Raw genomic sequence first — 15,671 nt, 5'->3', positions numbered from 1 at the left:
GTGTGTGTGTGTGTGTGTGTGTGTGTGTGTGTGTGTGTGTGTGTGTGTGTTACCACAGGGTTACCGGAGGTGAACTGTTCGAGGACATTGTAGCCAGAGAGTACTACAGCGAGGCCGACGCCAGGTAGGAGCGCGGCCTTCACCTGTGTGTGTGACGGGACCTCCCTTTGTCTTTAAATGCTTTGTGTCTGTGTTGCCTTTCACACTTGTCTTTATTTTCCTGTTTTACTTTTTGCTTTGTTATATTTTTCTTTTTCGTGTTGTTCTCCTCTTCCTCGTAGTTTTTGTTCACCGCTGTCTTGTCTCACCCCGTTTTCTGCTTCATTTAAGCTTCTCTGCAGTGTATAGTTTTTGCTTATTCTCATTCTTTAGCTTTGTTTTTATCAGCTGTTCTTGTTAGTAGGAATGCACCAATACTGTAGTTTTTTTCTCACATTTAAGTACTTGCCGATACTGAGTACCAGAACCATTACACTTCTTACAATTAGTAGAGCCTCTAATTATAAATTAAGTATAAAAACAAGTGATTTGTATTGAAATATGATATACGTTAATATTTCAACAGCTTTTTAATTAAAAATTTAAGAAATTAAAATGATTCATTCCAACTCCACTAATGCCGGTCACGATAACAAATTTTGCTGGACGATAAATTGTCTCAGAAATTATCGCGATAAATGATAATATTATTTCAAGTTGCTCCCCCGTAAATTTCATAAATTTTTACGAAACTTTAGAAAAGTTGCGGACAGACTGTGAACGATGTTTGTGACAACAACAGCAGCTGAAACTGTAACATGGCTACTAAGGGTGGGAATTTTTTACTATCTTATGATTCAATTCTGATTTTTGGGGTCACAATTCGATTAATAATAATAATAGATTTTTCATGCGAAACTGATAACGTGAGTCCGTGTGTTTTTCGTGTTCCAAAAGTGCTTCATCTTCATTTAGCAAACCACACAGTGAAGCTCGTGTCAAACTCAGACTCATTTAGTGAAAAAAACAAACCAAATGAGCCCAGATCTTTTCCTTCAAGAAGATGGGGACGGTTAAATTTCTCTTTCTTTCATTTTTGTAGATTCCTCTTAGTTTTGGTCTTTTCTTTGCATGCATACGTTCCAGAACCAACGATGACGCCAGGAAGTCCCATGTAGTTACAAAATAGAAGCAGGCAGCCATTGGATTGCTTTAATTTTTAATTATTTTTTTACTTTGGGACATTTTAAATCAATTCTGAATCGTAAACGAGAATCACGATTCTGATGTGAATAGATTTTTTTTTTCTGATGCACCCCTAATCTCTACCCGCTTCTTCTATCCGAGCTGGTGCAGTTTATTCTGTATGTCTCCCTCTGGCTTTATAAAGTAACTGCAGTCACCCGCACGTTGCATTTGAGGTTTATGAAATTTACGAAATTTACGTAAAGTTACTGATGAACTAAGAGCAGAGTTTGCGACAACAGCTGCCGAAGCTGGAACATTGCTACCCACCTCCTCTGTCCAAGTTTTCCTCTGGAAGTTCGTAATAATTGCGATCACTGCTTACGAAGTTTACAAAATTTACATAGTGTAAAAAAAAACAACTCTCGGCGGTGAACTCGATGTTCGGCATGGTGTCCCGAGGGCGTCTTGAGGCATCGCCAGCTGGAGGAAGGCGTCCAAAACTGAAGAAGCTCTTCTAGTTTAATACCTGTTCGTGAGGCTCTCATGCCACAGAGGTTACGAGACTATCACCTGGAAAATACCAGAATTCACTCCTCCTTGTGTTAGGTTTAAAAAAGAAAGGAACACAAAGAAAACAAACAAGCAGGCAAATGAGAATTATTGACCTCATTTTAATTTTTGTGCGATTAATTGTTTTCTTGTTATGGTGATGTGCATTACTGCACCCCATAAAACCGTCCCTCACATCCATCACTGTCATTTTCAGCACAAAACAGGAAGTTTTCATCACTCACATCTTTAAATGCCATCCAGCTCACTGCAGCACGAGCGAAGAGACTGCAAAAAAATGCCTCTGATTTGAAGCATTAGGTTAGCATTAGCTTAGCGCCTTCCTCAGAGGCGGTGTCAGCAGCTGCTGCTCATTAAGGCTCTTAGGCTCATCAATGACCCGTGGTGGAAGTCTCCAGTATCGATTCTGTGGAATCAGAACATGGTTATGATAACCACACTGGTATTGGTGCATTGCTAGTTGCTAGTTAATCTGGTCTATCAGAACAGCCTTTCTCTCTCTCTCTGAATGTGGCTCCTATTTTCATCACCACACTAGTGCTTTTTGTTCTTGAATTTTTATTTTTATTTTAATTTTTTTTGCTTTTCACCTTTACTCCACAGTTTGTTGGCCAGATCATTAATTTGTTCTCAACCCAACCTGGTTAAATAAAGGTCTTCATCTTTCACACTGATAGTTTTCACGAGTTAAAGACATTCTGCTTTCAAGTTCCCAAACTGAAAAGTTTATTGAATTTATTGGAAATGAGTCAAAAGCGCTGATCATCTGTAGACTGCATAATCAAAACTCAGCAAATATTATTTTCTTGATCTTTTAGTCTCAAAAATGACATATTTGTAGTTTTTAAGTTTTCCTTTGAAGCAATAATTAGATGCTAAAACTGGAACCTTTTAAATCCAGACATCCATTCCTTTAGTTGGCTGCCTGCTTTATCAACACACTCTTATTGTCTAACCCTTAAATACATGTATTTCTTTTCAAATACATAAGTAGATGCTCTCTTCCTCCCCATTGTTTCATCCCTTTGTTTCCTGTTTAAGCAAACAGTAGAAGAGATGAAAACACGACTGTCAGCAGGAATAAAGAAAAAGCCCACCACTAGAGAGTGAAATTTGTGGACAGTTTCGCTTTCTTTTCTTTATTTTGTTTTTGTTCTTTTTCATTCTTCTCGCCACCGACCGCGCTGTTTTATATCTCACTCCCACCGCCCCTGCTGACTCATCGGCACACACAGTTCACTTTAACCATCGTCGGAAGAGGAAACGGAGTAGTAGGGGGGTGGACAGACAGTAGGCTGAGAGAAGAGTGAGAGAGATACTTGAAACTGACAGTTGTCGTGTGGGAGTTAGTCCATTCAGCAGCGTTAAAAGCACAACTGCTTTGTTTTCTAGAAAATCGTTCGAGTGTGGCACGGTGAATCTGTAGCTCCTGTCTCCTCTCCGAAGTTGTTTCACTTGTAGTTTGTCTTTATTATACAATACTTCAATATGTATTAGGGCTGGGTATCATGGCCAATTCTCTATATCGATTTGATTTCGATTCATAAGGTTTTGAATCTATTAGTCATGATTCGATACGATTTAGGGCTGCGCGGTATAAGCGTTAGACGGTAGAAACGGTATGAAGTTGGCCTACGGTAGAAATTTACCCTCTACTGTCCTGTCGTCAGTTACATCATCGCACCTGTGTCAAACAGGGCTGCGAGTACAGAGACAACTGAGCAGCAGGAGTTTGAAATATAATGAAGACATTGTAGTGTTTTAAAACGCGTATAGAGAGAATAAATCCTCAAACATCCCCCCTCCTGCTGTAGAAAAGTTACGTCATGTCGCGGGATAATTTCCTCCCTCCCTGTCGCTGCACGTCGCACCGAACGAAGATTTAACAACTGCAGCTTTTTCACACCCAAGTTGTCGGAGAAAAAAAACTTGTTTTTAATGTATTGTTATCCACAGAGGTGATGAAAAAGACGTGGACGTTCGTTCAGTCATAAATCCATCTTGCTAATGTAGCCGAAAGTCGGCTTCTGCTCTGATGATGAAGATGAGCGCGCAGCAGAGCAGTTAAGTTCAGCAGGCAGAAGCTCATTGTATGGCAGGCAGATGTTACATTTATTTGGCTTCACCACACTTACATTCCAGTTATCTGGAATAGTTTTATGACAGGACTATGTGCAGCTTAAGGTCCTGTCGCACTATAACATTTTAGACAACATTGAATTTTTTTCTGTCTAAATGACTAATTTTACTTGAAGTTCTGGTTATAACATCCACTTTAATTTGATATTGTTGAAAATTTGAAAAATGTTTTTGTTTGTTGTTGAAGCAGGTTTACAATACAGTATATATAAAACATTCTTTTGTACTTCAGTTATGTTCATTTGCACTACAGCAAAAATACTGGCTTTGATTATGATTACAGTTTTCTGCTAAATAAATGCTCTAAAATTTACATTATCTTTGCTTTTTATGATAATTTTCTGCCGCGATATATACCATTACCATGAAGGGATCCAATTTTTACAGTGACATGAATTTGAGGTCATACCGCCCAGCCCTAATTCGATTAAATCTGCTCTTAAATAATGAAAATGGTTCAACTGTGTTGCGAAATACAATATTGTATTTTTTCTCTTCACCATAAGGACAAACTTTTAAGTTAAACTGTTTAATCTTGATGGAAAACTGTCAAGTTTAAAAGGTTTTAAATTAAAAAGGAGGTGACAGTGTTGTTGGAGGAATTCATTTTAAGAAATTAGAAATTTTCTTGATAAATAAGAAGTTGCAGGAGAAGAGGTGGGCTGATATAAATGTACTTCTACCCACTCCTTTTGAGTGTATGAAATACAATATTTAGAATGTCCTGATGCATCTCAGTAATCCAGGTAAAAAATCAAAAAGAAAAAAATTGTATAGGTCTTCTGGACGGGTTCTTTAATGAAACGTTTCGTCTCTCCTCCAAGAGACTTCTTCAGTCTGAGAGTTTCAGGCAAAATTCAGGCTTTTAAGCCCTGCCTCCATGTGACTGATACTCACATCACATGGCTATCGTTGACACCTAATTAACACCCATTGTTAACAGGGGGTGGAGTGATACTGGCAATAGCCGTGCTGTAGGAGGGGGACAACTGAAAACGGAGGCCTCCACCTCTGTTTAATGATGGACGGTCTTTCTTTACAAAAATGTCTTCTTTTACTCCTCTCTCAAACCAACGTTCCTCTCTATCAAGAATGAGAACATCCTCATCTCTGAAAGAGTGACCGCTGGCCTGTAGATGAGTGAAAACTGCAGAGTTCTGGCCATTAGATGTAGCTCGTCTGTGTTGGGACATTCTTTTGAACAGTGGCTGCTTTGTTTCCCCGATGTATAACTGGTCGCAGTCCTCCTGGCACTTAACAGCATATACAACATTGCTCTGTTTGTGCCGGGGAACCGGACCTTTGGGGTGAACCAGCCTTTGCCTTAATGTGTTTTGGGGTTTGAAAGCCACTTTTTTTTGCAATATTTAGAATGTTTCTGTTAGCTTCTGTTGTGTTCAATATAAGCTATTAAAACTTGTTACTCATACCCTATTAAAACAAATAATACAACTACAACACTTCGTCACTGTGGATTTCATCAAGACGTTTCTTAAAGTTTAAAAATAATAATAATGGTAACAAACGAGACATTTTTGTTAGAAAATCATCTTTAACACATTTAAACATGCTGTGAAGAACAGTTTGTCAGATGTTTACATACAGGAGTTTGGTTCGAGCGCCTAACGAGCCGCTCATCGTTTGCTTCGTTTTCACTACTGTGTAGGAGCGCAAATCTTTGCAAACAAAAGTCGCCATGATCTCTGTCGTCTTTAAGTTCTGCTGAGAATCAGGTGATAATCTGAGTGAATCCATATTTGTTTTTTGCTACAGAAAACTTGTTATTGAAAGCTAATGTTAGCACTGAACGTCAACTGGATGTAAACATACGGCAAGCCAGGTGACGCCATGGGGAAGAATCGATCTCATGACTTGTGAATCGATTTCCCCAAATTTAAACTAAATCGATCCAAGATGGATTATATCAATTTTTTTACCCAGCCCTAATATTTACCCCCGCAAAAATGTGATTTTAAACCAAATTTTGGATACTTTTTTGTAACAGGTGCTAAATGGAGATACTAAAAGGAGCCATTAGAGCAAATTTCTCACTAATATTTAGCAAACAGATCAGGTTTGTGCCCAAACTGCAGGTCAGTACTACATTGTGGGACCTTGAGCTTTTGTTTGATTAAGACACATTTTTAATAAAATGTTGGCTCCAGTATAGATAATAAAATATTTCCCCATGTCTCAAAATGCTCACAGTCGTTCTGAATTTCTTTACTTGAGTCACAAAGGCTGATAAGGTTGTTGCTTGAATGAAAATGTTAACAAATATTATCATCTCCAACTCATCTGAAGAGTGCAACAGTGATGTCTGACAGAAACCATGCTCAGGTCTTAAAACCACACCAGTGATGATCATGATTAGATTAAGTCAGAAACACGAGGGTGGCTGCCAATATGGGTACGATGTGGGTGGGCAATGAAACGATGTACACAGTCGGTTATAAAAGCCGTGCACACAAAAAGTGACGTAACTTTCAAAAACGGTCCATGCAAAACTCGGCTGCACATCTTTCTGGTGCCATGGTTGCAAATTCTCAGAGTTCAGTGAGACATGAACCTAAAAGTTGGAGTATTTTCTCACAATTTAGAGTCAAGTTTGAGTCTCCAGTGAGAGACGCCCTCTAAATTTATTTCATCCTCTTAAGGCCCTGTCACACGAGACAACTTGTGCCAACTTATGAAATACTTTTTATGTCTAAATTGCTTATAATTACATCATGTACATGCTGAAATAAAAGCTTCCTGTTGATTTTTTTGAATTCCTTCTTCAATGTAGATGTCTTTAAAATGTTCATAAGTCAGCATAAAGGCCTTTACAGGAAGTGCCTGTGGTTTAATTTAAACTTTTTGTGATTTGTATCATTTGATCTGTTCTTTAGATGTTCTGCACTCACTCATTAGATGTCAACACATGAAGTTACAGCAAACTCAGCTTTTCTTTTAGCTGTTAGTCTAATAAATTTAGTCTAATTTGACCTGTTTAAGTTGACGTCCATTTATTTTATTTATTTTATTCTAAGCGTGTGGCTGATTACCTCACATGATTATGATCTCATTATTGCTCGGTCTCTGGCGGAGAGTCATTTTATTATTCAGCAGTTTGCTAGTTTAATGGATGACAGCTGCTGATTGGCATGTTCTGCAGCAGCAGTAGCAGCAACAGGTGGCTGAGAAGCCCGTATATCACGCACAGTGAAAAGGTCACATCCTGGTGTTCTGATATTTGTCACCTTTAGTGTAAATAAACCTTTTAGATTCTAAACAATGCAAAAAATAACAAAATTGGATACAAATTAAGCTAAAATGTCAGCTGTCAAGATTATTTAACATCTTCTGCAGCTTATATTGTAGATATTAATTGTACATGACTATTCTGCAGTTTCAGACAGCAGCAAATGAATGATTTTCAGAAATCTGTGTGGTTTGTTACCCTACAACACAACCAGGAGTCTGTGCTACAGTAGCTACTAATTAAGCATTAATTAAGAGTATCAACATTAAAAAAATACTTCATTATATTTTTTAGGTTTATTCAGTTTATTTTATTCATAAAAAATCTATAAACAGTAAAATAATAATAAAAAGTACAACATTGTGAATGAAAAATGTGCCGAGTGAAGAAAAATCATAAAATATTTGCCTCTAATTTTCAAAAATCAACTTCATCCAACAAACTCGAGCTTAAATGTTTGTAAAACTGAAAATTTGAACAAATTTGAAGGACAGATGTACTTCACTTCAAGGAATAAGATTATGGAATAATCTGGTAAATGATTGTAAAAATGATGGTTCAATTAATTTGTTTAAAAAATGATCAAAGTTAAATTGTTAAAGAAATATGAAAATTTTTAATCTGTATTTGTAAGAGTTACTGTTTGAGGAGTTTAATTTTTTTGTTTTGTTTTATTATTTGATTATCATTGTTTGAAATTATTATTTTTTTAAATAGGGGCAGATATAAGATTTTTTCTTCTTCTGCTACCTTTCATTTTTATTTGATTTGTATTGTTTTGTTGTATGTGAATGTGTGTTTTTTAAATGAAATGAATAAATTACAAAAATGAATGAGCTCCAAATTTATTAAAAAACATCACTTATCTTCACATATTATGTTCATTAAATACTATAAATGGTATAGTTGCATTTTAATCATACTTTAAATACGTTTAGAGGTTTTTATAATGGTAGAAAGTCTATTCCACAAACCTATTCCTTGAATTGTAGTACATATGTTTTATTTAAGTCATTTATTATTATTTGTACCAGATGTCTGTGCACTTAAAAACCTTGATATTTTTTTTCAATGCAATCTGTTTGCATCTTAAGGGTCCAAAGACACTTCTCTATCCTCTCTTTGAATGTCACTCATTCAGGCCAACACACTCACATGTGTACGCACACCTCTCCACCCTGGCTCCCATAGAGACCTGCAAGAAGTAGGACTTTAATTAGTCGTGTTAATTAGTCTCACGATCACTCAGACCCCAAACTGTGCAAACATCACACCTTGTCGCCTCCAGTCAGAATCTGTCAGAGCTCCTCTTCAGTGGCGTTTGATTGGAAAGAGGCCATTATGAGTAAATTTGGGAGTAAATTACACTTAAATGTGCACAGAGTAATCACTCCTAACCAGGAAGATTAAAGACTCCACAGAAGGTCCTAGAAACACAGCACTGATGTAATAAATTGTGCTCCATTTATTTTTACATTTTAGCAGATGACACTGTAATTTATGCACACCTCAGAGTGTAGTGTAGAAGCTGGAACTATTTATTTTTAGTTTAGCAGTGTATAAATCATGCCACATTAAACAGATAAAGATGGTGCATTAATATTTTCAAATAAAAAAAACATTCAGTTAGATCCAGATTGACGTCATGACTGCTCCTCCAAGGATTTCTCTGTATTTAGTTTCCATGGCGTGTTTTTAGATAATTATCTTGTGTTAGTTATATAATCATACTTCAATTAGCTTAAAGTAATAAACAAAACTTAACCATAGGGTTTTTTTTAGCTGCTTTTATAACTGCTGAACTTTTTTTAACCTCTTTGCCCTACAAGTCCTCATGATCAGACAGGTTCCATCGGAATGGCCTAACGTGTTTGGACAGAAAGACTTGCACATACTGTATAAGTAAACAAGAGCAGGATGGAGGTGCTTTTTTATGTCTAAATGTGAAACACAGTGGGCCGCTGTCATTTTGAGTCGCATCTTGTTTTTCCCAGTAAAATGTCCAATCACATTGTGTTTAAATCAAAGAAAAAAACATCCAAACAGCAAGTCAGGAGAGTGAAAGAGTGTTAATGAAGGAAAATACTGTTATAGTGAGTTCATGGACACAAGAAGGCGGCCAAGTTAGCAGGCAGGTAGAAATCTAAAAACTTTAAAACTAAAACAGGGTAGAGCAAAAAAAACAAAACGTCTGATTAGATGTGAGGAGGCTGAAAACTATGAGGGACTGACAATGAAGAAGAAAAAACAGGTGTAAGTTCAGGGGTGGATGATTTTTTTTAAAATAAGAACAGCTGAAAGATGGTGATGAGTAACAGGTGTGTTGTGTGGGTAATCATGAAACTAAGAAGTTCAAATAGGGGAAAATATACTACCTTACAAAATACCCTGAGCTTGACATTGATTTGTTATTGCCATTAAAAAATCAGACTTAACATCAAAGAAACACTTTATCTTTAAGGGTGGTTGGCCAAATTCAATCCAGTTTATGGACAACGATTGATAAGGCTTAAACTAGTGGTGCAACCTTCAGTCTTTACAAATTTTGGAAAGACTTGGTGCACACACGAACAGACTCATTTCATCAGATATAGTTAAAGAAAGACTGGTGAGCAGGCTTTTAACTGCCAGAGGAGGGATCTCTGAATGCACCAAACTCTTGCCACGGTCAGCCTAAAGGGTAAACAAATAGACAGTGTTGTACTCAACACCAATTTTTGATGGTCATTTGTACTTGGTCTTGTCTCGGTCTCAGACATCGAGGACTCTGGGTTTTATTTCAAGACCAGTCAAGACCATAACTGAAAATACCACTAAATTGCCAGAATAATGTCTGATTTATTTGTTTATATCCTTGCTTTTGTTGGATGTAAAACACACTGATTCATATCCAACCGTGACTCATTGCTAATTACCCGCTTTCCACTCGCATGCGGCAAATTTTTAATGTCACTTAGTAAGGTAAGTGATGTTAGCAAACCTAGCTAGCTAGTGCTAGCAATCTGCCTCTATGAAAATTCAAAGAGATTTTGTCGATAATAATTATAGATATTAAGTTTGCTACCTGTGTACAGTATACCGAAGGGGTGCACCAATAAATTAGTCGACCAATTTATCTGTACCAATTTTCCAAATTTTGGGAGATCAGCCGATACTTATATAAAAGCACCTACTGTCACAAAGGTCTGAAAATCAGCCACTTTCTCCTGTTGCTCGACCTCATGTCCAGTTAAAATAAGTTTGTGTTGTTTCAAAGGCATTCAATGTTTTTCAATAAAACAAAATTGGAACATTAAAGATGTATTGTGACCTTATAACGCCTGACAGTGTCAGATATTTAAAACATCAATATTGACCCAAATTGGTATCGGCAGGTGAGACTATTTAAAGGTCTGTTATTGGCCAGAAAACTGCTATCTGTGCAACCCTAGTATACTGTATGTTTTAGTGCAGTAGTTTTCATTTCTTTTTTCCAGTCTTGGTCTTAATTCGGTCTTAGTCTTGACTTGGTCTAACCCAGGTATGTCCAACTCCGGTCCTCAAGGGCCGGTCTCCTGCAAGTTTTAGATTTGTCCCTCCTTCAACAGAGCTGATTCAAATAGATGATTTACCTTCTCATTTTGCACCCGCTTCGGATGTTATCATTCATTAAATGGACGTTATTAGTCGTTATCAGTCCCATAGAATGGCTTCGGGCTGTCAGCTGGTTAATATGAGGCATAAAGCCAAGGTATTTTTTTATGCAATCTGGTTAATATGAGGCATAAAACCACTAAGGTTTTTTATGCAATCTGGTTAATATGAGGCATAAAACCACTAASGTTAATTTTAGAGAAAATGACATGGGCTACGATAAAGTAGACCATTGTTGCAGGCCCAATGTAGGGCAATGGGCAGAGTGCCGGACCAGAGAGCGGGAGAGCCAGGATTGAGACCAGGCACGGGCAGCAAGAAAACAGCGAATACCCCCCCACCCCCCGACAAAAAAATGAATTAAAATGGTTTTGTTATTTACACATTCAATGTCATTGATATATTAACCCACTAGGGGGCACAGTAGGGACAGTCTGAAGCCATTCAATGGGACTGATAAACACTAATAACGTCCATTTAATGGACTGATACGTCAGAACTGGCTGCAGTTTGCCATCAAGGTCTGCAGAGGCCCACTAATTAATCACTCCTTAGGTTCAGCTCTGTTGAATCAGGACAGCACCTAAAACATGCAGGACACCAGCCCTTGAGGACAGATTTTGGACACCACTGGTCTAACCCCTAAAAGTCTTGGTCTGGTCTCGATGCACTTTGGTTTTGGTCTTGACTTGGTCTTGTGTTAGGTGGTCTTGACTACAACACTAATAGACAGCCTTCTGATGCTTCTTCCTGCGTCCCACACTCTCTTTGTTGTTGGCTGTTGGGAACTAGAACTAGATTTGCAGTTGAGATGGTAACCAGTTCACGCTGCCTGATTGCATTCATATTCAGTTTGAGAAATTTCAACATGCTTTATTGACTGTGACTGAGGTCGGGTTTGTTTTATGCTAACTATCCGTTCCGACTTTGCTAAATGAGAATCGTGGGTGAAAGTAGCAAAAAACGAAAAATCATGTACCGTCTCAGCTTTACTCTCCATGTGTGAAATCTATCTTTTCATTTTGTCAGTGAACAAGGTTAAACATTAAAGTGTTTGTGTTTTGCATTGATGAACCTGAAACCTATTGCTCGTATCAGTAAAGAAAACTAAGTTACAGCTTTAAATATAATCTTAAACGGCTCCTAAGTGACGGAGAATCAGTGAAGATTCACTGTTCAGTTGTACGTTTCACTTTATCTAACTGAAGATAGATCTTTCATATTAACTCTATTACATTTTTAAATTAATACATGTTCGAGCTGAACCTTAAGGGTTTTATTTCCATTTGAGAGTCGTTTGAAATGTGAGACTCTTTTAAATGATTTCTTCAGGTCCTTTCCTCCTCAGGTGTGTTATTAAAGAATAAAAAGATTTGTAAAAAGTGCTTTTTTATGCTCTGTACTCGAATAGGGTTCACAAGGATGAGATGATGTAGTCATCAGGAAGTACTACGAGGCTTTTTGTGTTCCCTGTTCATATTAAAGAGCATCCCATCATACGCTCACCCCGTGTGTTTTCTTGTGTTCAGATGAAGGATGCATATGCACATATCTCTCTGATTCTCTCTCTCAGTACCTCCCACTCAGTAGACACTGTGTGGGTGTGGATCCTGCAGGCTGCCCGTCTCCCTGCTCCTGCTATTAGTCACATTCTGCGCATTACACTTTCTAATCACAATGAGCCCACATACACAAATACCTAAATGCACACACATATTGTGAGGTAGTTTCATGTTTCTCTCTGCAGTGCACACGCTGTGATGTTTTCCCTTTAGTGATGGAAAAATAACCCAGCATCTGCCCACCAGTCCTCTATGATTCAGTGTCATCCTATGCACAAGTGTTCCATTCCTTTCATTTATCATCTCTTTCTTTTTCTGTGCAAAAGGTGCTTATCTTTTCTTCCGTAAGCCGTCTTGTTTGTTCTCTCCTTTCCTTTCCTGTGCCAGTGTTGTGATTTTTTATTTTTATTTATTTTTTGTCTGGCAGGTTGTTCTGCTGTGGCTGCTCTTGTCTCATTATGTTTGAAAAAAGTGAAAAAATAAAAAGCAAAACAAACCGTTTTTGTCTCCTCCACCTGCACTCATTCACCTCCCTGTCCACTCCATCTCTGTCTGCATCCTCCTCCTCCTTTTCTCCTCTTTTCACCTGTTGCATCATTTTCTCCTCTAATCCATCCTGCCCTTTTCTCATCCATAATTTGGGGGGTTATTGACCCTCTCTTGTGGCACTATTCATCCGGCGTCCACTCCTCCGTTTCATTTTGCCACCTTTATCCCTCCCCCGTGGCTCGTCTATCCTCATCCCTCCTTCACGCCACCGTCCCTCCTCTCTCCGTTTTGTCTTCACAGTCACTGTATCCATCAGATTCTAGAAAGTGTCCATCACATTCACCAACATGACATAGTGCACAGGGACCTGAAGGTTAGTATGTGTAGAGGAGCATCTGCATCCCTCACCCTCCTAACCTCCCCTCTCCTGTAACCTGTGCTTGCTTCCTTTCCTTCCTCCCTGCCCCCTTCCTCCCTTCTCGACCTCGTCGGTTTGTGTCGATCCTGTAAGTCGCTGGTCTGATGTCCGCCTGTCCGACTTGTGTCTTGGTATGTTTTTGTTTTGTTTTTCCTTGTTTATTAATTAGGTTTTCTTATTGGAGGACCCTGTCTTGCCTCATCCACCTTTTCCTATTTGTTTTTTTATTTTATTTTTTTTATTTTACCCGACCTCCCAGCTGCTCTTTTTACATCCCTTCCACAAACGAACAAAAGCTCCTGTTGCACTGACTGAAAGCTCAAACATCAGTAAATGAATGAGCATGTGCACACCTGCAGGGAGCACATACCTAATAAATATCTAGTATTTATAGACATCAATACAAACATCAATTTAGCCACAGCGCTATTTACTTCAGGCTTTATTGATTTTTCTCGTTTTTATTTCAATATACCTGTATTGATTTGTGCATTTTCAAGGTAGATTCATTCAACAGCAAGTTTTTCTTATTCTAAAATAAATCTGTATTTTTTTAATAATAAGAGAAGATTTCTTATTTTGAACAGTAAACATGTTTTCTTCACATCAGAAGTTGCCTCCTGCTACAAATAATTCTTATTCAAGCTCCAGTTGAATGTTTGGGCTCTACTCTAATCCACCTTATTAATCCATGTAAATGTAAAGGCTGAAGAAAATTCTGGTTTCACAAATACTCTAATTTATTCAACAGTTTTTTTCAAGAGTGAAGATTAGCGTCTAAATGGCATTTTGGTTTTAAAAAGGTATTTTTTTTTGTTTAATATAATTTATGTTGATCAACGTTCTGTGAAGCCAGTCAACCTTTAATCACGTGAAGGGCACGGTGTGAATGAATTAAAGCACAGCTACAAAAAAGTAAAGATGGGGGGTCGTATGTGGATGGGGGGTGTTTTTACAGAGGTGTTTTTTATCTGAGTGGACAGAAAACTGACGAGACGTTTTGTAGCCAGGCTGCAAGGTAAAGTGCTCAAAGTGGAGACTACTGCACTTATTGTCAAAAATAGTTTGAGACTTCAGGTAAAAAGCACAGAATTGTGCAGTTACATCAGTATTTACATACTGTTTAAGCATATAAATATAAAAAGTTGTCTTGTGATCTCTTGAGTTGACTTTATGCTGATGCTTACATCTTTAATGCTAAATGATCCTCTTAAAGTCAAAAAAATGCAGACTTAGTCTAGCAGTTCTAGAAACCCCTCTGATCACTTTCACAGGAGAAGCTGCTGTTTTTAATGCAACATTAATCCAGAAACAGCTTCCTTCTAATATTCTTAAACCAGAGATTTTAGAATTAAATCCAGCTAAGTACTTCAGTTTTCCTCTGTTTTCACCTGCTCTGAGGCCTTACATGTGTTTTCAATCTTTTAATGCAGTATGTTTATATTTTTAATGCATTATCATGATGTAGGCAGATCACAGCAATATATTTTTACATATTTAGAACCTGCAGCCTTTAGTTCTCACAGATTAATCACAGCTACAACAAATTGTAGAATGCCTTTATCATTAATTTAGCTAAGTCCTGTTAATAAAACTTACAGGAAGTGAGAGATATTTCCCCTGCGAGCAGGTTGACATGTTTAGTTTGCACATGTACAAAATCATGACTGGATTATCGAGTGTCTGGGTGAAGATTAAGTGTACAGAACACTGCTGCTAGAGTTATTTTCGACAAGACGCAAGAAACTGAAATGTTTGTATTACACTTTTCACCAAGAACAACTCAGATTTCTATCAGCAGTTAAATTTACATATTTCTAACCAAGCTCAGCAACTGGTTTGTTCTGTATGCTCTCATTGTAATCTCTTCTATCCAATTCAACAGTGAAGAAAAAGAGCAGGTTATTTTAAGTCCTGTGGTACATTTGTGGCAACAGTATGCCGACCTAATTATCCACTTAAGTCTTTGAAGAATACTGTAAAGTAGGTTAACTTGTTAGTTGGCAACGGAACTAAAATAGTAGCTTCAAGTATTTTATATTGTGTTCATAAAAACTCATAAAATGTGCACAAAAGAAAAAGCAAACACTACAGAGATTCTCATATTTGCACAAACGTGGTTTATATGCCACATGTTGGCATATAAACAGATACTTTGTAGATTTGACCTGCCCTGTATTTATTCATTGGGAGACCTTAAGAAATGAGACACAAGACGTTTAATTTATAGCCTTGAACTTGATACTCAGACCAGTTGATCGTTGTCTCTCCTGGGGCCTCATGTATCAACGGTGCGTACGCACAAAAACCTTGCGTACGTCACTATCCACGCAAAACTCCGGATGTATCAAAACTCAACTGAATGTGGAAATGTGCGCAGCCCCACGCCAACTCCAGGGCTGGTGTCACACGTTTCTGTGGTTTTGGTTCCGTTGGCAAAACTTAGAGG

The 15,671-nt window shown here is 37.7% G+C and overlaps 1 protein-coding gene across 1 annotated transcript in view; it reads left to right on the top strand.

Moving 5' to 3' along the window:
- The window catches only part of camk2b1 (calcium/calmodulin-dependent protein kinase (CaM kinase) II beta 1), a gene marked incomplete at its 3' end in the record, with an annotated part of 97,780 nt that overhangs the window by 22,595 nt on the left and 59,514 nt on the right, over positions 1 to 15,671 (top strand). The window contains 1 exon segment of the mRNA XM_014011170.1: positions 59 to 124. Coding sequence (XP_013866624.1) covers positions 59 to 124 — 66 coding nt within the window.

Source organism: Austrofundulus limnaeus, unplaced genomic scaffold (assembly GCF_001266775.1).
Source record: "Austrofundulus limnaeus strain Quisiro unplaced genomic scaffold, Austrofundulus_limnaeus-1.0 Scaffold77, whole genome shotgun sequence".
NCBI classification, from domain to species: Eukaryota; Metazoa; Chordata; class Actinopteri; order Cyprinodontiformes; family Rivulidae; genus Austrofundulus; species Austrofundulus limnaeus.
Note: the sequence above shows the minus strand (reverse complement) of the source record. Positions and strands in the feature narration are given on the sequence as shown.